Source organism: Scyliorhinus torazame, chromosome 26 (assembly GCF_047496885.1).
Source record: "Scyliorhinus torazame isolate Kashiwa2021f chromosome 26, sScyTor2.1, whole genome shotgun sequence".
NCBI lineage: Eukaryota > Metazoa > Chordata > Chondrichthyes > Carcharhiniformes > Scyliorhinidae > Scyliorhinus > Scyliorhinus torazame.
In genome coordinates, this window is record NC_092732.1 from 32,409,367 (window position 1) to 32,433,366 (window position 24,000).

At 53.6% G+C, this 24,000-nt stretch overlaps 1 protein-coding gene across 1 annotated transcript in view; it reads right to left on the reverse strand.

Moving 5' to 3' along the window:
• LOC140402943 (semaphorin-4B-like) overlaps window positions 1–24,000 on the reverse strand; it is a 130,730-nt gene that overhangs the window by 104,893 nt on the left and 1,837 nt on the right. Inside the window, exons 2-5 of the mRNA XM_072490585.1 lie at window positions 18,878–19,038; window positions 15,065–15,127; window positions 10,141–10,239; window positions 5,140–5,251 (exon numbers count right to left, since the gene is read on the reverse strand). Of these exons, the coding sequence (XP_072346686.1) occupies window positions 5,140–5,251; window positions 10,141–10,239; window positions 15,065–15,127; window positions 18,878–19,038 (435 nt within the window). The remainder of the gene's footprint in view (window positions 1–5,139; window positions 5,252–10,140; window positions 10,240–15,064; window positions 15,128–18,877; window positions 19,039–24,000) is intronic.

Genomic DNA, 24,000 nt, shown 5'->3' on the forward strand with positions numbered 1-24,000 from the left:
ACACTCCCAGGACAGGTACAGCACGGGGTTAGATACAGAGTAAAGCTCCCTCTACACTGTCCCCATCAAACACTCCCAGGACAGGTACAGCACGGGGTTAGATACAGAGTAAAGCTCCCTCTACACTGTCCCCATCAAACACTCCCAGGACAGGTACAGCACGGGGTCAGATACAGAGTAAAGCTCCCTCTACACTGTCCCCATCAAACACTCCCAGGACAGGTACAGCACGGGATCAGATACAGAGTAAAGCTCCCTCTACACTGTCCCCATCAAACGCTCCCAGGACAGGTACAGCACGGGGTTAGATACAGAGTAAAGCTCCCTCTGCACTGCCCCATCAAACACTCCCGGGACAGGTACAGCACGGGGGTAGATACAGAGTAAAGCTCCCTCTACACTGTCCCCATCAAACACTCCCAGGACAGGTACAGCACGGGGTTAGATACAGAGTAAAGCTCCCTCTACACTGGCCCCATCAAACACTCCCAGGACAGGTACAGCACGGGGTTAGATACAGAGCAAAGCTCCCTCTACACTGTCCCCATCAAACACTCCCAGGACAGGTACAGCACGGGGTTAGATACAGAGTAAAGCTCCCTCTACACTGTCCCCATCAAACACTCCCAGGACAGGTACAGCACGCGGTTAGATACAGAGTAAAGCTCCCTCTACACTGTCCCCATCAAACACTCCCAGGAGAGGTACAGCACGGGGTTAGATACAGAGTAAAGCTCCCTCTACACTGTCCCCATCAAACACACCCAGGACAGGTACAGCACGGGGTTAGATACAGAGTAAAGCTGCCTCGACACTGTCCCCATCAAACACTCCCAGGACAGGTACAGCACGGGGTTAGATACAGAGTAAAGCTCCCTCTACACTGTCCCCATCAAACACTCTCAGGACAGGTACAGCACGGGGTTAGATACAGAGTAAAGCTCCCTCTACACTGTCCCCATCAAACACTCCCAGGGCAGGTACAGCACGGGGTTAGATACAGAGTAAAGCTCCCTCTACACTGTCCCCATCAAACACTCCCAGGACAGGTACAGCACGGGGTTAGATACAGAGTAAAGCTCCCTCTACACTGTCCCCATCAAACACTCCCAGGACAGGTACAGCACGGGGTTAGATACAGAGTAAAGCTCCCTCTACACTGTCTCCATCAAACATTCCCAGGACAGGTACAGCACGGAGTTAGATACAGAGTAAAGCTCCCTCTACACTGTCCCCATCAAACACTACCAGGACAGGTGCAGCACGGGGTTAGATACAGAGTAAAGCTCCCTCTACACGGTCCCCATCAAACACTCCCAGGACAGGTACAGCACGGGGTTAGATACAGAGTAAAGCTCCCTCTACACTGTCCCCATCAAACACTCCCAGGACAGGTACAGCACGGGGTTAGATACAGAGTAAAGCTCCCTCTACATTGTCCCCATCAAACACTCCCAGGACAGGTACAGCACGGGGTTAGATACAGAGTAAAGCTCCCTCTACACTGTCCCCATCAAACACTCCCAGGACAGGTACAGCACGGGGTTAGATACAGAGTAAAGCTCCCTCTACACTGCCCCCATCAAACACTCCCAGGACAGGTACAGCACGGGGTTAGATACAGAGTAAAGCTCCCTCTACACTGTCCCCATCAAACACTCCCGGGACAGGTACAGCACGGGGTTAGGTACTGAGTAAAACTCTAAGTGCAGTACATCCATCAGTTCCCCTTTATCTACAGCACACGTGACCCATTCAAAGAACTGCAATAAGTTGGTTAAACTTGACTCCAGTCTCACAAACCCATGTAGACTCTGCCTGATTCCCGTGAGTTTTTCGAAGTGGGGTGCTGAAACATCCTTGATAACAGCTTCTAACAATCTTCCGATGAACGATGATAGGTTAACTGGCCTGTAGCTGCCTACCTTCTGTCCCCCTCGCTCTGTAGAATCGAGGAGTTACATTGGCTCTCTTCGAATCTAATGGAAACTCCCCTGAATCCAGGGAAGTTGGGAAAATTGGCACTTTCTACTCTGTAAGGATTCTATAAAAAGGAAAACAAATGCACCAACTTGGATACTTGTCAAGTTGCAATTTGCTTTTATTGTTCTGGTTATCGGATAGCAAGCTTTTGCGATGATTCTGTTCAAAGATGGAAAATGACAAATGGGTTTGGAATCGGTAATGAGAATTTTTTTAAATTTAAAAATAAATAAATTTCGTGTACCCAATTAATTGTTTCCAATTAAGGGGCAATTAACGAGGCGAATCCACCCACCCGGCACATCTTTGGGTTGTGGGGGAGAGACCCACGCAGACACGGGGAGAATGTGCAAACTCCACACGGACAGGGACCCAGAGCCGGGATCGAACCCGGGACCTCGGCGCCGTGAGGCAGCAGTGCTAACCACTGCGCCAGAATTGTTTTTTAAACATGTCATTGAATAAGCGTTGAACAATGTCAGGGGAATATGTGTCTCAGACTCACTCGGGGAAATAAGGTTGCCCCCATCTCGTCATCCCGTGCGTTTAAACTTAGGGGATTGAGAGAGAGGGCGAGGAAGGGAGAAAGAGGGAGGCAGGGGGAGGGAGAGGGAAGGAGAGGGAGGGGGAAGGAGGGAGAGGGAGGGAGAGGGAGGGAGAGGGAGGGAGAGGGAGGGAGAGGGAGGGAGAGGGAAGGAGAGGGAGGGAGTAGGAGAGGGAGGGAGAGAGAGAGAGAGGGAGGGAGAGGAAGGGAGAGAGGGGGGAGAGGGAGAGGCGGGGGGAGGAGGGAGAGGGAAGGAGAGAGAGGGAGTAGGAGAGGGAGGGAGAGAGAGAGGGAGAGAGAGAGGGAGGGAGAGGAAGGGACAGAGGGGGGAGGAGAGGGGGGGAGAGAGAGGGAGTAGGAGAGGGAGGGAGAGAGAGAGGGAGAGTGAAGGAGAGGGGGGAGAGAGAGGGAGTGGGAGAGGGAGGGAGAGAGAGGGAGGGAGAGGGAGGGAGAGGCGGCAGGGAGAGGAGGTGGGAGAGAGAGAGGGAGGGAGCGGCAGGGGAGAGAGGGAGGGAGATGGAGGGGGAAGGAGAGGGAGAGGGGAGAGGGAGGGAGCAGGGGGAGGGAGAGAGAGATGGAGCGAGAGATGGAGAGAGAGGGAGAGGGAGAGGGAGAGAGAAGGACAGGGAGAGGGAGGGAGAGGGAGAGAGAGAGTGGGAGAGAGAGAGATAGAGGGAGCGAGATGGAGGGGGAGAGAGGGAGAGGAAGAGGGGGAGGGAGAGAGGGAGGGAGAGTGAGGGAGATGAAGGGAGGGGGAGAGGGAGAGGGGGAGAGAGGGATGGAGAGAGGGAGATGGAGGGAGAGGGAGAGTGGGAGAGAGAGAGAGAGAGAGGGAGATAGAGGGAGGGAGATGGAGGGGGAGAGAGGAAGAGGAGGAGGGGGAGAGGGAGAGGAAGAGGGGGAGGGGGAGGGAGAGTGAGGGAGATGAAGGGAGAGGGAGAGAGAGAGAGGGGGAGGGAGAGGGGAAGAGGGAGGGAGGGAGGGGGAGGGAGAGAGAGAGGGCACGTGAGAGAGAGAGGGAGAGGGTGGGAGATGGCGGGAAAGGGAGAGAGAGGGATGGAGAGAGGGAGATGAAGGGAGAGGGAGGGCGATGAAGGGAGAGGGAGAGAGGGGGAGGGAGAAAGAGGGAGGGAGAGAGAGGGAGGGAGGGACAGGGAGAGAGAGTGGGGGAGGGAGATGAAGGGAGAGGAAGAGAGGGGGAGGGGGAGAGGGAGAGAGCAAGGAGAAGGAGCAGAAGGAACTTCCACACAAGATCCTGTCCGGAATCGATAATGGCCCCCTGCAAGAGCGCTTAGATCAATACAGAACCCCGTTCTCGCATTAGGGACTTTGCGATTCTGCGCCCCCATTTAACGAACCTCCAGACACGGGATCAGCCTAGAAGCAGGACGAAGGACAGTCAAAGAAGCCGATGGCGGCTCAGACAGGGAGTCACAGAGGACAACGGGGTCCTGTTTGAATCATCCCGGATAAGCTGTAGTCTCCCTGTTTCTTCCCATCAACGAGATGGGGTCTGGATGGGACGATGGCCGGTGGTGGGCGGATACCTGTGGGTCAATGTCAGCAGAACCAGTATCGCGGCAGGGACAACTTCAGCGATAGCCCGGGAGACACCCTCCCCCCCAGGCACAACCACCACAGGAAGACGGCCCCCTGGCTTTCGAAGCTTAGAGAAGTCATCCACATTCAGTGATCATCGCCTGCCCAGCCTCCTTCACTGAGTGCGGGGAAAACCCAAGGGTCAGTTGTGAGTCTCAGTCGTGCCTAGTTGAGCGAGAGAACTGTGGATAAAATTGCGTTAAGCCGGGAACATATTTTGTCCTTTTTTCAATAATAATAACAATCTTTATTAGTGTCACAAGTCGGCTTACATTAACACTGCAATGAAGTTACTGTGAGAATCCCCTCGTCGCCACATTCCCGGCGCCTGTTCGGGTACACGGAGGGAGAATTCAGAATGTCCAATTCACCTCACAGCACGTCTTTCGGGACTTGTGGGAGGAAACCGGAGCACCCGGAGGAAACCCACGCACACACGGGGGAGAACGTGCAGACTCCGCACGGACAGTGACCCAAGCCGGGAATCGAACCCGGGACCTTGGCGACGTGAAGCAACATCGCGCAAATAAGGGCAACTGGGTAAAACTTCTGATTAATACACAGGTCGGAGTATCTGAATTGGACAGGTACAACAATCCCGCTTGGGTATGCCTCAGTTGGAAGTGAGGAGATGGCATACCTTGTTTCCCCAGCTGTGTTTGTGAATTTAAGGAACCGTTTTGAGGGTGAAACGGCATTGCAAGCTGACTGAGGCTTATATCACGTTGCTGTGGGCTGGACATTTAGCACAGGTCACAGAGGGAGAGAGAGGTAGAGAGAGGTAGAGAGAGGGAGAGAGAGGGAGAGGGAGGGAGAGGGCGGGGGAGGGAGAGAGAGGGGTTGAGGGAGGGAGGGGGAGAGCGGGGAACGGACCCAAGCTCTCCTACCAACCAGGCCCCATCAAGATTCAAACTCCAGGTGCAAAGTCTGTCCTGTGTTACTTTTCACAGAGCTTTCCTTCTCTTCAGAATGGGACCGAGCAGCAACGGGATTGGCTGCCGTGAGGTACTTACCAACCATGGTGGCTGTGTATTTCTGACTGGGGTCAAAGGGACAACGACCTTTGCCATCCTCAGTTACAGGGTCACCGTTTGAGTCACTCAGCAGGGAAAAGTTGGGGACATCCTGAAAGATAGGGGGAATTGTGTCAAATGTCAGCACATTTATGTCGACTGACATAATCTCAGTGAAGTATATGCAAAACTAAAGGTGCATCATCATGTATTCAAGGAAATCTGTGTGTGTGAAAGAGAGAGTGTGTATTTGTGAGAGAGAGTGTGTGTGAGAGAGAGAGTGTGTATTTATGAGAGAGACTGTGTGTGAGAGAGTGTGTATTTGTGAGAGAGAGTGTGTGTGGGAGAGAGAGAGTGTGTGAGGGAGAGAGTGGGAGAGAGAGTGTGTGAGGGAGAGAGTGGGAGAGAGAGTGTGTGTGCGAGAAAGTGTGTAGGAGAGAGAGAGTGTGAGGGAGAGAATGTGAGAGAGAGTGTGCGCGAGAGAATGTGTGGGAGAGAGAGTGAGTGAGAGAGAGGGTGGGAGAGAGAGTGTGCGAGGGAGAGAGAGTGGGAGAGTGTGTGTGCGAGAGAGTGTGTGGGAGAGAGAGTGTGTGAGGGAGAGAGTGTGTGAGGGAGAGAGTGTGTGAGGGAGAGAGTGGGAGAGAGAGTGTGTGTGCGAGAGAGTATGTGGGAGAGAGAGAGTGGGAGAATGTGTGGGAGAGTGTGTGGGGGAGAGTGGGAGAGTGTGTGTGTGAGGGAGAGAGTGGGAGAGAGTGTGTGTGAGGGAGAGAGTGGGAGAGAGAGTGTGCGTGCGAGAGAGTATGTGGGAGAGAGAGAGTGGGAGAGTGTGTGGGAGAGTGTGTGGGAGAGAGTGGGAGAGTGTGTGTGTGAGGGAGAGAGTGGGAGAGAGAGTTTGTGTGCGAGAGAGTATGTGGGAGAGAGAGAATGGGAGAGTGTGTGGGAGAGTGTGAGGGAGAGAGTGGGAGAGAGTGTGTGTGAGGGAGAGAGTGTGTGTGAGGGAGAGAGTGGGAGAGCGTGTGTGTGAGGGAGAGAGTGGGAGAGAGAGTGTGTGTGCGAGAGAGTGTGTGTGAGGGAGAGTGTGGGAGAGAGAGTATGTGTGAGGGAGAGTGTGGGAGAGAGAGTGTGTGTGCGAGAGAGTGTGTGGAAGAGAGAGCGTGTGAGGGAGAGAGTGGGAGAGAGAGTGTGTGTGGGAGAGGGTGTGTGTGGGAGAGGGTGTGTGTGGGAGAGTGTGGGAGAGAGAGTGTGTGTGTGAGAGTGTGTGTGTGTGAGAGTGTGTGTGTGTGAGAGAGTGTGTGTGTGAGAGAGTGTGTGGAAGAGAGAGTGTGTGGGAGAGAGTGTGTGTGGGAGAGGGTGTGTGTGGGAGAGGGTGTGTGTGGGAGAGGGTGTGTGTGGGAGAGGGTGTGTGTGGGAGAGGGTGTGTGTGGGAGAGGGTGTGTGTGGGAGAGGGTGTGTGTGGGAGAGGGTGTGTGTGGGAGAGTGTGGGAGAGAGAGTGTGTGTGTGAGAGAGTGTGTGTGTGAGAGAGTGTGTGGAAGAGAGAGTGTGTGGGAGAGAGTGTGTGTGAGGGAGAGTGTGTGAGAGAGAGTATGTGTGCGAGAGAGTGTGTGTGATAGAGTGTGTGAGGGAGAGAGTGGGAGAAAGTGTGTGAGGGAGAGAGTGGGAGAGAGTGTGTGTGCGAGAAAGTATGTGGGAGAGAGAGAGTGAGTGAGAGAGAGTGGGAGACAGAGTGTGTGAGAGACAGAGTGAGTTGGAGAGAATGTGTCAGAGAGTAAGTGCATATGATTTGTATGTGTGTGATTATTGAGTGTTCGGGTGTGTGTCTGTATGCGTGTGTTTGTGAGATACACACACTCACACACATACACACTCTCACGCACACACACACCCTCCCACATACACACTCTCACACGGTCACACACATACTCTCTCACACACGCTCGCACACTCCCATTCGCAAACTCCCACTCATTCTCTCACACACACTCACCCTCCCACACACACTCACACACTCTCACGCACAAACACACCCTCCCACACAGTCACACCCTCCGACATACACACTCTCACACGGTCACACACATACTCTCTCACACACGCTCGCACACTCCCATTCGCAAACTCCCACTCATTCTCTCACGCACAAACACACCCTCCCACACACAGTCACACCCTCCCACATACACACTCTCACACGGTCACACACATCACACACATACTCTCTCACACACGCTCGCACACTCCCACTCGCAAACTCCCACTCATTCTCTCACACACACTCACCCTCCCACACACACTCACACACTCTCACGCACAAACACACCCTCCCACACAGTCACACCCTCCCACATACACACTCTCACGCAGTCACACACATACTCTCTCACACACGCTCGCACACTCCCACTCGCAAACTCCCACTCATTCTCTCACACACACTCACCCTCCCACACACACTCACACACTCTCACGCACAAACACACCCTCCCACACAGTCACACCCTCCCACATACACACTCTCACGCAGTCACACACATACTCTCTCACACACGCTCGCACACTCCCATTCGCAAACTCCCACTCATTCTCTCACACACACTCACCCTCCCACACACACACACTCTCTCGCACAAACACATCCTCCCACACAGTCACACCCTCCCACATACACACTCTCACACGGTCACACACATCACACACATACTCTCTCACACACGCTCGCACACTCCCACTCGCAAACTCCCACTCATTCTCTCACACACACTCACCCTCCCACACACACTCACACACTCTCACGCACAAACACACCCTCCCACACAGTCACACCCTCCCACATACACACTCTCACGCAGTCACACACATACTCTCTCACACACGCTCGCACACTCCCACTCGCAAACTCCCACTCATTCTCTCACACACACTCACCCTCCCACACACACTCACACACTCTCACGCACAAACACACCCTCCCACACAGTCACACCCTCCCACATACACACTCTCACGCAGTCACACACATACTCTCTCACACACGCTCGCACACTCCCATTCGCAAACTCCCACTCATTCTCTCACACACACTCACCCTCCCACACACACTCACACACTCTCACGCACAAACACACCCTCCCACACAGTCACACCCTCCCACATACACACTCTCACGCGGTCACACACATCACACGCGTACTCTCTCACACATGCTCGCACATTCCCACTCGCAAACTCCCACACTCCCACTCCCACACTCATTCTCTCACACACGCGCGGGACACTGATACAGAGAGAACAAGAGAGACGCACAAGAGGGAAGACGGAGTATAATGGGACACACACACGAACACTGAAACATACGCAGAGACAGAGACACAGAGAGAGGCAACGAGACAGAGAGAGACAGAGACAGAGACAAACAGAGAGAGAGAGAGACAGAGAGAGAGACAGAGACAGAGACAAACAGAGAGAGAGAGAGACAGAGAGAGAGAGAGAGACAGAGAGAGAGACAGAGGGGAGAGACAGAGAGAGAGAGAGAGGGGAGAGAGACAGAGAGCGTGAGAGAGAGACAGAGAGAGACAGAGAGAGACAGAGACACAGAGAGAGGCAACGAGACAGAGAGAGAGAGACAGAGACAAACAGAGAGAGAGACAGAGACAGAGACAGAATTCGAGAGAGACACAGAGAGAGACAGTCAGAGAGAGAGAGAGAGTGAGACAGAGAGGGAGAGACAGAGAGAGAGAGACCAACCGAACACGGTTGAAGCCCTGGAGCTTGCGGGCAAGGAGCAGGACCTCTGGGAGCCCTCGACACATCCAGCCGGAGTCCAAGGCCTCACAGGAACCACCTTCCTCCCATCAGTGTTCCCCTGTCCCACCCTGATGCCACCTCTCTTCCATTGAAGCTCAATCAGCAGAGTGGCCCGGGCCACCCTCTCAGCCCCCTGGACACCACAGGCCCGAGGCTCCGAGGCAGACGTCTCGGGCCACTCCACTGCCCCCAGACAGCACAGGCCCGAGGCTCCGAGGCAGCCGTCTCGGGCCACCCTCTCAGCCCCCTGGACACCACAGGCCCGAGGCTCCGAGGTAGACGTCTCGGGCCACTCCACTGCCCCCAGACAGCACAGGCCCGAGGCTCCGAGGCAGCCGTCTCGGGCCACCCTCAGGGCCCCTTGGACACCACAGGCCCGAGGCTCCGAGGCGGACGTCTCAAGCCATCCCACGGCCCCCTGGACACCACAGGCCCGGGGCTCCGAGGCAGATGCCTCGGGCCAGCCTCAGGGCCCCTGGACACCACAGGCCCGGGGCTCCGAGGCGGATGTCTCAAGCCATCCCACGGCCCCCTGGACACCACAGGCCCGAGGCTCCGAGCCAGTCATCTCGGGCCACCCCACGGCCCCCGGACACCACAGGCCCGAGACTCCAAGGCAGTCGTCTTGGGTCACGGGACAGCACAGGCCCAAGGCTCCGAGGCAGACATTTCAAGCCACCCCACGGCCCCCGGACACCACAGGCCCGAGGCTGCGAGGCAGTCGTCTCGGGCCACCCTCAGGGGCCCCCGGACGCCACAGGCCCGAGGCTCCGAGGCAGACCTGGGGCTGGTCCAGTCCAGCTGCCGCCCCTCCCCTGAGCGAAAGACCTCCAGCCCCTCGCCCCGAAGAGAGCAGCCCTGTGACAGGTGGCGAAAGACACCAGGACTTTTCAACCCCACGACAGTTCACTGTTGGCTCGCATTCAGCCCACCGTCGGGGGGGCAGGAGTCAAGAGTTGCAGTGAGACACAACGAAACAGGGCGAGGGGAAGAGAGAGAGCGAGCGAGGCAGCCGAGGAGGAAGAGGGAAGTCAGATAGAGAGAGAGAGAGGAAGACCAACACCCGCATGTGGACAGGGCGAGAGAGAAAGAGACGGTCACACAGAGACAAAAGCAAACAGGACCCGGTCAGAGTGAAACGGCATTAGCAGAAGCTGCACAGACTGAACTCTAGTCTCTTTGCCATCTGCGTATCTTACAATGTAAACACAGGACGGGCTGAATGCGTAGGTCCCACAGGCATAAACGTGGCTCTCGTTCACGGACACCAGCACACGAATCAAGTTGAAACAATCTCTCTGTGTAGCGGGGGGGGAAAGTCACAGGAAATAAGTGTTACTGGAGCAGAGGACGCTGTACATTCGCACGAGGCAAGAGGGTCTGCTATCCCACTTCATCCTGGCCTCAATAGACGGTGACTCAACTGCCTGCCCCTGTTTCTTAGTAGCCCCCGCACAATCTAATAATAATAATCTCTATTAGTGTCACAAGTCGGCTTACATTAACACGGCAATGCAGTTACTGTGAAAATCCCCTCGTCGCCACATTCCGGCGTCTGTTCGGGTACGCGGAGGGAGAATTCAGAATGTCCAATTCACCCAACACGCACGTCTTTCGGGAGGAAACCGGGGCGCCCGGAGGAGGCCCACGCACCCAACGCGCGGACTCCACGCGGACAGCGGCCCAAGCCGGGAATCGAACCTGGGACCCTGTGCCGCGGCGGGGCTGACAGCGCTAACCACTGTGCCACCGTGCCGAGGCGACGGATCGGGGGCCCAAATTCCTCGCCCCCCCCCCCGAATCCATGCCCCGACCTGGATCAGATCCTGGGATTTCCCGGGACCCTGAAGGCCCGGGGAGGGGAACAGCCTGTGGAGGGCTGGAATGGCCACGGTTCATTGGCAGAGGCGCTGTGCGGTCAGTACGACCCCTTTGCCTCCCCCCGCCCCCACGCCCAGCCTCAGGTGAAAGGAGGGATGCCGACACTCCCAGATGAAAGGCGGGATGCCGGCACTCCCAGATGAAAGGCGGGATGCCGGCACTCCCAGATGAAAGGCGGGATGCCGGCACTCCCAGATGAAAGGCGGGATGCCGGCACTCCCAGATGAAAGGCGGGATGCCGGCACTCCCAGAGTATCCTGGAATTACAGGTCCATTTTTAAGGACAATGCGTTCAAGCAACTCCAGGAGATTAACACCACCAAAGACACCACCCTGTCCCATTGCCGCCATCACTGCACCCATCTACCACTAGTCCTGCCTGTTGACACTTGAGTCAAGGTTCGGACCCGATTGCTCACAGGCAGAGGCCCAGCGTGCCCCCTGTTGGCACCTACCACACCCTGCCCACTTTTACATGGCGGATTTTCCCCAGAGGGGTCAGTCTCACTTGTTTGGATCAGAAATTGGCTAGCTGGAAGAAGACAAAGTGTGGTGGTTGATGGGAAATGTTCAGACTGGAGTCCAGTTGCTAGTGGTGTACCACAAGGATCTGTTTTGGGGCCACTGCTGTTTGTCATTTTTATAAATGACCTGGAGGAGGGCGTAGAAGGATGGGTGAGTAAATTTGCAGATGACACTAAAGTCGGTGGAGTTGTAGACAGTGCGGAAGGATGTTACAAGTTACAGAGGGACATAGATAAGCTGCAGCGCTGGGCTGAGAGGTGGCAAATGGAGTTTAATGCAGAAAAGCGTGAGGTGATTCATTTTGGAAGGAATAACAGGAAGACAGAGTACTGGGCTGATGGTAAGATTAATGGTAGTGTGGATGAGCAGAGAGATCTCGGTGCCCATGTACATAGATCCCTGAAAGTTGCCACCCAGGTTGAGAGGGTTGTTAAGAAGGCGTACGGTGTGTTAGCTTTTATTGGTAGAGGGATTGAGTTTCGGAGCCATGAGGTCATGTTGCAGCTGTACAAAACTCTGGTGCGGCCGCATTTGGAGTATTGCGTGCAATTCTGGTCGCCGCATTATAGGAAGGATGTGGAAGCATTGGAAAGGGTGCAGAGGAGATTTACCAGAATGTTGCCTGGTATGGAGGGAAGATCTTATGAGGAAAGGCTGAGGGACTTGAGGCTGTTTTTGTTAGAGAGAAGAAGGTTAAGAGGTGACTTAATTGAGGCATACAAGATGATCAGAGGATTAGATAGGGTGGACAGTGAGAGCCTTTTTCCTCGGATGGTGATGTCTAGCACGAGGGGACATAGCTTTAAATTGAGGGGAGATAGATATAGGACAGATGTCAGAGGTAGGTTCTTTACTCAGAGAGTAGTAAGGGTGTGGAATGCCCTGCCTGTAACAGTAGTGGACTCGCCAACACTAAGGGCATTCGAATGGTCATTGGATAGACATATGGACGATAAGGGAATAGTGTTGATGGGCTTTCGAGTGGTTTCACAGGTCGGCGCAACATCGAGGGCCGAAGGGCCTGTACTGCGCGGTAATGTTCTATGTCTATGTCTATGTTTCCCTTTGCACCGTGAGGCACGAGAGGCCCCTCCCCCTCCCCGGATCCTCAATGCTCAGGGATTTTGGGGGGGGGGGGGGGTGAAAGGGTCGATCGTGGCATTTTCTCATCGCAGGAGGTGACCATTTGACCCACAGCGACTGAGACAGACTGCTCCAAATGACCAGTCCCCTCCCTGCCGTCCTCGTCGCCTTCTCCCCCGACAGCCCTGCACATTCTTCCTCCTCACCTCCCAGTCCAACTCCCCTCCTGTGACAGCTTCGGCCGAACCTGCCTCCGTCACGTTGCCAGGCAGCACGTTCCAGGGCGGCATAGCGGGTCAGCGCCGCAGCCTCCCGGCGCCAGGGTCCCAGGTTCGATTCCCGGCTCGGGTCACTGACTGTGTGCGGAGTCTGCACGTCCTCCCCGTGTCTGCGTGGGTTTCCTCCGGGTGCCCCGGTTTCCTCCCACAGTCCAGAGATGTGCGGGTTAGGTGGATTGACCGTGATAAATTGTCCCTTAGTGTCCAAAGATGTGCAGGTTAGGTGGATTGGCCGTGCTAAATTGTCCCTTAGTGTCCAAAGATGTACGGGTTAGGTGGATTGGCCGTGCTCAATTGTCCCTTAGTGTCCAAAGATGTGCAGGTTAGGTGGATTGGCCGTGCTAAATTGTCCCTTAGTGTCCAAAGATGTGCAGGTTAGGTGGATTGGCCGTGCTAAATTGTCCCTTAGTGTCCAAAGATGTGCAGGTTAGGTGGATTGGCCGTGCTAAATTGTCCCTTAGTGTCCAAAGATGTACGGGTTAGGTGGATTGGCCGTGCTAAATTGTCCCTTAGTGTCCAAAGATGTGCAGGTTAGGTGGATTGGCCGTGCTAAATTGTCCCTTAGTGTCCAAAGATGTGCTGGTTAGGTGGATTGGCCGTGCTAAATTGTCCCTTAGTGTCCAAAGATGTACGGGTTAGGTGGATTGGCCGTGCTAAATTGTCCCTTAGTGTCCAAGGATGTGCAGGTTTGGTGGATTGGCCGTGCTAAATTGTCCCTTAGTGTCCAAAGACGTGCGCGTTAGGTGGATGGGCCGTGCTAAATTGTCCCTCAGTGTCCAAAGATGTGCAGGTTAGGTGGATGGGCCGTGCTAAATTGTCCCTTAGTGTCCAAAAATGTGCAGGGTAGGTGGATTGGCCGTGCTAAATTGTCCCTTAGTGTCCAAAGATGTGCAGGTTAGGTGGATTGGCCGTGCTAAATTGTCCCTTAGTGTCCAAAGATGTGCAGGGTAGGTGGATTGGCCGTGCTAAATTGTCCCTTAGTGTCCAAAGATGTGCAGGTTGGGTGGATTGGCCGTGCTAAATTGTCCCTTAGTGTCCAAAGATGTGCAGGTTAGGTGGATTGGCCGTGCTAAATTGTCCCTTAGTGTCCAAAGATGTGTAGGTTAGGTGGATTGGCCGTGCTAAATTGTCCCTTAGTGTCCAAAGATGTGCAGGTTAGGTGGATTGGCCGTGCTAAATTGTCCCTTAGTGTCCAAAGATGTGCAGGTTAGGTGGATTGGCCGTGCTAAATTGTCCCTTAGTGTCCAAAGATGTGCAGGTTAGGTGGATGGGCCGTGCTAAATTGTCCCTTAGTGTCCAAAGATGTGCAGGGTAGGTGGATTGGCCGTGCTAAATTGTCCCTTAGTGTCCAAAGATGTGCAGGTTAGGTGGATTGGCCGTGCTAAATTGTCCCTTAGTGTCCAAAGATGTACAGGTTAGGTGGATGGGCCGTGCTAAATTGTCCCTCAGTGTCCAAAGATGTGCAGGTTAGGTGGATGGGCCGTGCTAAATTGTCCCTTAGTGTCCAAAAATGTGCAGGGTAGGTGGATTGGCCGTGCTAAATTGTCCCTTAGTGTCCAAAGATGTGCAGGTTAGGTGGATTGGCCATGCTAAATTGTCCCTTAGTGTCCAAAGATGTGCAGGGTAGGTGGATTGGCCGTGCTAAATTGTCCCTTAGTGTCCAAAGATGTGCAGGTTAGGTGGATTGGCCGTGCTAAATTGTCCCTTAGTGTCCAAAGATGTGCAGGTTAGGTGGATTGGCCGTGCTAAATTGCCCCTTAGTGTCCAAAGATGTACGGGTTAGGTGGATTGGCCGTGCTAAATTGTCCCTTAGTGTCCAAAGATGTGCAGGTTGGGTGGATTGGCCGTGCTAAATTGCCCCTTAGTGTCCAAAGATGTACGGGTTAGGTGGATTGGCCGTGCTAAATTGTCCCTTAGTGTCCAAAGATATGCAGGTTGGGTGGATTGGCCGTGCTAAATTGTCCCTTAGTGTCCAAGGATGTGCAGGTTTGGTGGATTGGCCGTGCTAAATTGGTCCTCAGTGTCCAAAGATGTGCAGGTTAGGTTTCGGGGATAGGGTGGGGGTGTGGTGCCTGGTTAAGATGCTCTTTCAGAGGGTCGGTGGAGATTCGATGGGCCGAATGGCCTCCTTCTACACTGTAGGGGTTCTATGTTATTCCAGACCACAACCACTCGCTGTGTGAAAAAGCTTGTTCTCGTGTCACTTTTGCTTCCCGTGTCCAGCCGCCCCCACCCCCACCACCCTGCCCCGTGAGTCTTAACACCCCTCTCGAATCTCTTCTCTGCCTTCCCCTCTCCAAGGAGAACTGTCCCAACCGCCCCCATCTCACCTCGGAACTCAAGTGGTAAGCCTCACCTCTAAACTCTTCCCTTTGAAGGAACACTGTCGCACTTTTTGATCCGTCGCCTTCCAGTGCAGCTGGAAAAAAAAAAGCAAAAACCAAGCGTGGTCAATGGTTTGGGAAATGCGAGCCTGACGTCTGGTAGAACCCTCCCCCCCCCAACTCAGCCAAAACCCACCTCAGGTCAGAATCCACTTTTAAAGACTGTTAGCCAACCCAGGAATACTTGCTGTAAAGGGATGTCTTAGATAAACTGCTTTGAGAGAGAGAGGTCCTTCAGGAACCCGCTTGCAGATTCTTGCCTGTGTCAAACTACTGTTTAACCTGCCAGCCTTCTTCAGAAACTGCTCTTCTGTTCGCAGGCAACATCTTTTTAACTAGACGCCTTTGAGAGAACCCGCCCGACCGTTCGCAGACAGATCAAACCTGAAAACCAAAACTCAACAGCTGACCGCTTCAGCCCTGGCTCCTCCCATTAACGACATCATCTCACTGTCGGTGTGGCGTTTGAGTGGGTTTCACCCCTATAACCCAAAGATGCGCAGGGTAGGTGGATTGGCCACCCTAAATTGCCCCTTATTAATTGGAAAAAGAAAGAATTGGGTACTCTAAATTTATTTTTCAAAATCAAGCTAACCACAATCCCCGGGGAACCTTCTTTATATAAGATCATAAGACAGAGGAGCAGAATTAGGCCACTCGGCCCATCGAGTCTGCTCCGCCATTCAATCATGGCTGATATTTTCTCGTCCCCATTCTCCTGCCTTCTCGCCATAACCCCTGATCCCCTTATTAATCATGAACCTATCTATCTCTGTCTTAAAGACACTCAGTGATTTGGCCTCCACAGCCTTCTGCGGCAAAGAGTTCCACAGATTCACCACCCTCTGGCTGAAGAAATTCCTCCCCATCTCTGTTTTAAAAGATCGTCCCTTCAATCTGAGATGGTGTCCCCGTCTGGTTCTAGTTTTTCCTACAAGTGGAAACATCCTCTCCACGTCCACTCTATCCCAGGCCTCGCCGTATCCTGTAAGATTCAATCAGATCCCTTCTCTTCCTTCTAAACTCCACCGAGTGCGGGCCCAGGCAAAATCCCACAGAAACAAAATCCCAAGAGCCCAGCTTCAGGTAAACGTGTTTGGAATGAATGATGATTTTAGTTTTACGATGCTTTCATTGCACCCCTGCAGCCGAAGTGCCCTCTGGTCTTGTAAACCATGATTTTGAAAAAACGTGACTGCAGCAGTCGCACACACACTAGCCCAGACTTTAACCCTTCCTGCGCCAAATACACACAATGTAATATATCTGAAATGCCTACATTCATCACACTGTACAAGAATAATTATTTTCCCCCTTATTTTTTTTTAAACAAACAACTTTATTGAGGTATTTTAGGCATATAGAAAAAGTGACATTGTACAGTACAAAAAAACCAGTGCAAACCACGACTCAGTTCACACAAAGACCTGCCTCAATATCCCCTTACTCTGCTCTACTCTACCACCCCCCGCTGACGCTTACTCCTCTGCAAAGAAGTCAATAAATGGCTGCCACCTTCGGGCGAACCCTAGCAGCGAACCTCTCAAGGCGAACTTGACTTTCTCTAGGCCAAGAAAGCTCGCCATTTCCGATAGCCATACCTCAGCCCTCGGGGGGCTTTGAGTCCCTCCATGCCAGCAGTATTCGTCGCCGGGCTACCAGGGAAGCAAAGGCCAGAACGTCGGCCTCGCTCTCTTCCTGGACTCCCGGGTCCTCCGAAACCCCAAAGGTTGCCACCTCCGGGCTCATTACCACCCCAGTTTTCAACACCCGGGACATGACGTCTGCGAATCCCTGCCAGTACCCCCTGAGCTTAGGGCACGACCAGAACATGCGTACATGGTTAGCCAGCCCTCCGACGCATCTAGCCCACTTGTCCTCCAGCCCGAAGGATCTGCTCATCCGGGCCCCCGTCACGTGGGCCCAGTGCACAACCTTAAACTGGATCAGGCTGAGCCTGGCGCATGTTGCAAGCGTGTATTTTCCCCTTTATTAACAGGTTCACGGAAGTCAGGGGCATTATCGACATGCTAACAATTAGCGTCATTCATCATTGTCTCAAACTAAGGATGTCTCCCGAGCAGAGCATGCAGTCGGACAGCAGGAAGTGTGTTTGCAAGGGACTCGCGTACGGTGACCAGGCTACCCGAATTTCCTTTTTTCCCTCCATTTACATGTCCCGGCAACGTCCCAAAAATAGCTAAAACGTCCCAGTTTTCAACTTGTCCCTATTTGTCAGCCGTAAACAGGACCTAGGGCAGCACGGCGGGGCAGTGGTTAGCACTGCTGCCTCACGGCGCCGAGGTCCCGGGTTCGATCCCAGCTCCGGGTCACTGTCCGTGCGGAGTTTGCACATTCTCCCCGTGACTGCGTAGGTTTCGCTACCCCCCCCCCCACAACCCAAAGGTGCACAGGGCGGGTGGATTGGCCACGCTAAATTGCCCCTGAACTGGACAAAAACGAATTGGCTGCACTAAATTTATTTTAAGAAACACGATAAACAGGACCTGGGCTCCGGGGGCTGTGGGATGCGAACATGTCGGAAATTTGGTCTGCTCCCACCCCGTAAATTGAACTGCGTGCAGCGGATCTGTATCCCTCTGCCCCCCCCCCCCCCCCCCCTATCGCCGCCTAGACTTCTCCGAGGGAGTGGTCACTACCTTTCTGGCTGCAGGCGGCTCCATCGCCGATGACGCCTTTTGAGACGATCGGCAGAGTTCGGGGTTGCCAACTCTGGCTGAACGTATTCTGGGATGTGTCCACATGCCCGTATACAGGGGCGCTATAAAGGGCCCTGAGTCACCAGTAACTTCCCATCAATCTCCTGGGCATAGTTAAAGGAGAGCAAATGGTACCTAAGTCAATGAAGTATACACTTCTCTCATTGAACACTTTCAATTGTTCACCCTGTAAATAATGGGAGATGCGGAGACCTCCAATAGAAGTTGAGCATGCCAAGTGCCGGAATGCACGAGGTCGTGCGCGGAAAACCTCAGGAATATGGCCAGCGAGAGCTGGGCAGCCCTGGCGGCTGAGTGTCATGTGAGCGTCCCTTTAAGAAAGGTCTTGTCTTCACGGCTCCGGGGTCCCAGGTTCGATCCCGGCTCTGGGTCGCCGTCCGTGTGTGGAGTTTGCGCATTCTCCCCGTGTCTGCGTGGGTTTCGCCCCCCCCCCCCCCCCCCCCCACAACCCAAAGGTGTGCAGGGCGGGTGGATTGGCCGCGATAATTTGCCCCTTAGTTGGAAACAATGAATTGGGTAATCTAAATTTATAAATAAAATAAAAAAAAGAAAGGTCTTGTTTGACCCACATGGCTTGTCGCACGGCTTCAGTGATGTCATCAGTGGGCGGAGCTGGGCTGTGGCTGTCAGGTGAGAGGGGGGAGGGGTTTAGTGTTTGGGTTTGTTGCCTTGGACTGCAGAAGAAAAAAAGCAGCGTTTCCCTCTTTTCTCTATTTTTAGTTAAAAGCCGCTCCAGTGACTGAAAGCGCAGAGGGCGTGGCAAAGGTAAGAGTTGCTTTGCGGAAAGGAGTTTTGAATCAGCTGGTTGGAGGCTGGATCTGAGGGAAAGGACCAGTCCCATTCAAGTGAGATTACAGTGTGCCGGGCCACGTCCTTGCAAGGGGTTTCGGTTTATTGGATTTTGTTATTGAATTGGAACAGCTAAGGGGGAATTCATTAAAAGTTATATACATAGATTACTGCAGCTGTTGTGGTTTTTTCATGTTTGTAACTGATAAATTGTGGCTGTGTTTATATATATATATATATATGTTGACTACTTGCCTCCTTCACCAATTCCATGTTCCCGGCGGGAGACGTGTCAACAGAGAAGAGGATGTCGCGGGCGCCCACGTAGAGCTTCTCCTCGTTCTCTATGAGCAGTAGGGTACTGTAATTCCAATAGCCTTTCTTCGCAAATTTGACGAATGTCCTGCTGGGACCACCTGCAGTGGGTGAGAGAAAACACAGAGTCGGTGGGGGAGGGTATTTTGTTTGCTGTGGGGTGCGGCCCAGCTGGGGAAAGCCGAGAAACTGGGGCCCACAGAAGATGCCATTCTGAAGTGGCTTTGGCGGGATCGGGAGCCAAGACGGCAAACCAACATGCAGAGCCTGAGCGACTAGGCCGCACAGACGGCGTCATCCTGAAGTGGCTTTGGCGGGATTGGGAGCCAAGACGGCAAACCAGCAGCAGAGCCTGAGCGACTAGGCCTCACAGAACATGCCATTTTGAAGTGGTTTTGGCGGGATTGGGAGCCAAGACGGCAAACCAGCAGTAGAGCCTGAGCGACTAGGCCTCACAGAAGATGCCATTTTGAAGTGGTTTTGGCGGGATTGGGAGCCAAGACGGCAAACCAGTAGTAGAGCCTGAGTGACTAGGCCTCACAGAAGATGCCATTTTGAAGTGATCTTGGCGGGATTGAGAGCCAAAACGGCAAACCAGCAGCGGAGCCTGAGCGACTAGGCCTCACAGAAGATGTCATTCTGAAGTGGCTTTGGCGGGATTGGGAGCCAAGGTGCCAAACCAACAGCGGAACCTGAGCGTCTAGGCCTCACAGACGGGAACGGGAACCAGGCTTTGACCCCAGAGGGTTTCAAAATGGCCTCCCTCCTGCCTGTTGCCATGCCGCTCAGGCAAGCCGTGCCAATTAGAAGGACGTGGGACAGATAATGTAGCTCCCTCTGCACTGTCCCCATCAAACACTCCGAGGACAGTTGAGGCTGAAACGGGAAAGGGTTAAGTGGGTTATCGGGTGGGGAGTGGCATTCACGGGCGAGCAGGGGATGAGGGAAGGCCTTTCTCAAAACCTGGAACGGGATCATTAATGACAGCCATGCGCGGCAGGAAGCAGGAATAATCGGCAGAGCATTGATCCACAGTTAGGGCAGGCCTTTGTTCTCGAGCAGCCACAATGCTTGACCGACCGGCTGGAAAAGAGCTTGTTCAAACGCAGGTGGGCTCCGAGGAATAGCTCCTCAGCGAACAGCGGCCAGCTCTCCGGAGACGACGGCAGGCACGGCTCACTCCTGCTCCTGTGTTTGACGCAGGTTGGGATCGTGCACTTGGGTGGGCCTACAGGCGATCGAGGAGGCATCGGTCGTAGGCAACTTCAAATCACCGCTCCTTTTCCCCAACGTTCTGTTATGACAATGCCAGTTCCGACATCCACCACTGATACACTCAAACACGTCACAACGGAGCTCGAAGGCAAGGCAAAGCCAATATCTCAAAGAAGTGAAAAGCGTTGCGCAAAACAATTTGTTACCGTGACATTAAAATGAACTTTCCTAATACGGAGGAATGGAACCGGCTCAATTCAGGAATGGATTGTCCCCATCAAACACTCCCAGGACAGGTACAGCACGGGGTTAGATACAGAGTAAAGCTCCCTCTACACTGTCCCCATCAAACACTCCCAGGACAGGTACAGCACGGGGTTAGATACAGAGTAAAGCTCTATCTACACTGTCCCCATCAAACTCTCCCAGGACAGGTACAGCACGGGGTTAGATACAGAGTAAAGCTTCCTCTACACTGTCCCCATCAAACATACCCAGGACTGGTACAGCGCATGGTTAGATACAGAGTAAAGCTCCCTCTACACTGTCCCCATCAAACACTCCCAGGACAGGTACAGCACGGGGTTAGATACAGAATAAAGCTCCCTCTACACTGTCTCCATCAAACACTCCCAGGACAGGTACAGCACGGGGTTAGATACAGAGTAAATCTCCCTCTACACTGTCCCCATCAAACATTCCCAGAACAGGTACAGCACGGGGTTAGATACAGAGTAAAGCTCCCTCTACACTGTCCCCATCAAACACTCCCAGGACAGGTACAGCACGGGGTTAGATACAGAGTAAAGCTCCCTCTACACTGTCCCCATCAAACACTCCCAGGACAGGTACAGCACGGGGTTAGATACAGAGTAAAGCTTCCTCTACACTGTCCCCATCAAACACTCCCAGGACAGGTACAGCACGGGGTTAGATACAGAGTAAAGCTCCCTCTACACTGTCCCCATCAACCACTCCCAGGACAGGTACAGCACGGGGTTAGATACAGAGTAAAGCTCCCTCTACACTGACCCCATCAAACACTCCCAGGACAGGTACAGCACGGGGTTAGACACAGAGTAAAGCTTCCTGTACACTGTCCCCATCAAACACTCCCAGGACAGGTACAGCCCGGGGTTAGGTACAGAGTAAAGCTCCCTCTACACTGTCCCCATCAAACACTCCCAGGACAGGTACAGCACGGGGTTAGATACAGAGTAAAGCTCCCTCTACACTGTCCCCATCAAACACTCCCAGGACAGGTACAGCACGGGGTTAGATACAGAGTAAAGCTCCCTCTACACTGTCCCCATCAAACACTCCCAGGACAGGTACAGCACGGGGTTAGATACAGAGTAAAGCTCCCTCTACAAGGTCCCCATCAAACACTCCCAGGACAGGTACAGCACGGGGTTAGATACAGAGTAAAGCTCCCTCTACACGGTCCCCATCAAACACTCCCAGGACAGGTACACCACGGGGTTAGATACAGAGTAAAGCTCCCTCTACACGGTCCCCATCAAACACTCCCAGGACAGGTACACCACGGGGTTAGATACAGAGTAAAGCTCCCTCTACACGGTCCCCATCAAACACTCCCAGGACAGGTACAGCACGGGGTTAGATACAGGGTAAAGCTCCCTCGACACTGTCCCCATCAAACACTCCCAGGACAGGTACAGCCCGGGATTAGGTACAGAGTAAAGCTCCCTCTACACTGACCCCATCAAACACTCCCAGGACAGGTACAGCACGGGGTTAGATACAGAGTAAAGCTTCCTGTACACTGTCCCCATCAAACACTCCCAGGACAGGTACAGCCCGGGGTTAGGTACAGAGTAAAGCTCCCTCTACACTGTCCCCATCAAACACTCCCAGGACAGGTACAGCACGGGGTTAGATACAGAGTAAAGCTCCCTCTACACTGTCCCCATCAAACACTCCCAGGACAGGTACAGCACGGGGTTAGATACAGAGTAAAGCTCCCTCTACACTGTCCCCATCAAACACTCCCAGGACAGGTACAGCACGGGGTTAGATACAGAGTAAAGCTCCCTCTACAAGGTCCCCATCAAACACTCCCAGGACAGGTACAGCACGGGGTTAGATACAGAGTAAAGCTCTCTCTACACGGTCCCCATCAAACACTCCCAGGACAGGTACACCACGGGGTTAGATACAGAGTAAAGCTCCCTCTACACGGTCCCCATCAAACACTCCCAGGACAGGTACAGCACGGGGTTAGATACAGAGTAAAGCTCCCTCGACACTGTCCCCATCAAACACTCCCAGGACAGGTACAGCACGGGGTTAGATACAGAGTAAAGCTCCCTCTAAACTGTCCCCATCAAACACTCCCAGGACAGGTACAGCACGGGGTTAGATACAGAGTAAAGCTCCCTCTACACTGTCCCCATCAAACACTCCCAGGATAGGTACAGCACGGGGTTAGATACAGAGTAAAGCTCCCTCTACACTGTACCCATCAAACACTCCCAGGACAGGTACAGCACGGGGTTAGATACAGAGTAAAGCTTCCTCTACACTGTCCCCATCAAACACTCCCAGGACAGGTACAGCACGGGGTTAGATACAGAGTAAAGCTCCCTCGACACTGACCCCATCAAACACTCCCAGGACAGGTACAGCACGGGGTTAGATACAGAGTAAAGCTCCCTCTACACTGTCCCCATCAACCACTCCCAGGACAGGTACAGCACGGGGTTAGATACAGAGTAAAGCTCCCTCGACACTGTCCCCATCAAACACTCCCAGGACAGGTACAGCCCGGGGTTAGGTACAGAGTAAAGCTCCCTCTACACTGACCCCATCAAACACTCCCAGGACAGGTACAGCACGGGGTTAGATACAGGGTAAAGCTTCCTGTACACTGTCCCCATCAAACACTCCCAGGACAGGTACAGCCCGGGGTTAGGTACAGAGTAAAGCTCCCTCTACACTGTCCCCATCAAACACTCCCAGGACAGGTACAGCACGGGGTTAGATACAGAGTAAAGCTCCCTCTACACTGTCCCCATCAAACACTCCCAGGACAGGTACAGCACGGGGTTAGATACAGAGTAAAGCTCCCTCTACACTGTCCCCATCAAACACTCCCAGGACAGGTACAGCACGGGGTTAGATACAGAGTAAAGCTCCCTCTACAAGGTCCCCATCAAACACTCCCAGGACAGGTACAGCACGGGGTTAGATACAGAGTAAAGCTCCCTCTACACGGTCCCCATCAAACACTCCCAGGACAGGTACAGCACGGGGTTAGATACAGAGTAAAGCTCCCTCTACACTGTCCCCATCAAACACTCCCAGGACAGGTACAGCACGGGGTTAGATACAGAGTAAAGCTCCCTCTGCACTGTCCCCATCAAACACTCCCAGGACAGGTACAGCACGGGGTTAGATACAGAGTAAAGCTCCCTCTACACTGTCCCCATCAAACACTCCCAGGACAGGTACAGCACGGGGTTAGATACAGAGTAAAGCTCCCTCTACACTGTCCGCATCAAACACTCCCAGGACAGGTACAGCACGGGGTTAGATACAGAGTAAAGCTCCCTCTGCACTGTCCCCATCAAACACTCCCAGGACAGGTACAGCACGGGGTTAGATACAGAGTAAAGCTCCCTCTGCACTGTCCCCATTAAACACTCCCAGGACAGGTACAGCGCATGGTTAGATACAGAGTAAAGCTCCCTCTACACTGTCCCCATCAAACACTCCCAGGACAGGTACAGCACGGGGTTAGATACAGAGTAAAGCTCCCTCTACACTGTCCGCATCAAACACTCCCAGGACAGGTACAGCACAGGGTTAGATACAGAGTAAAGCTC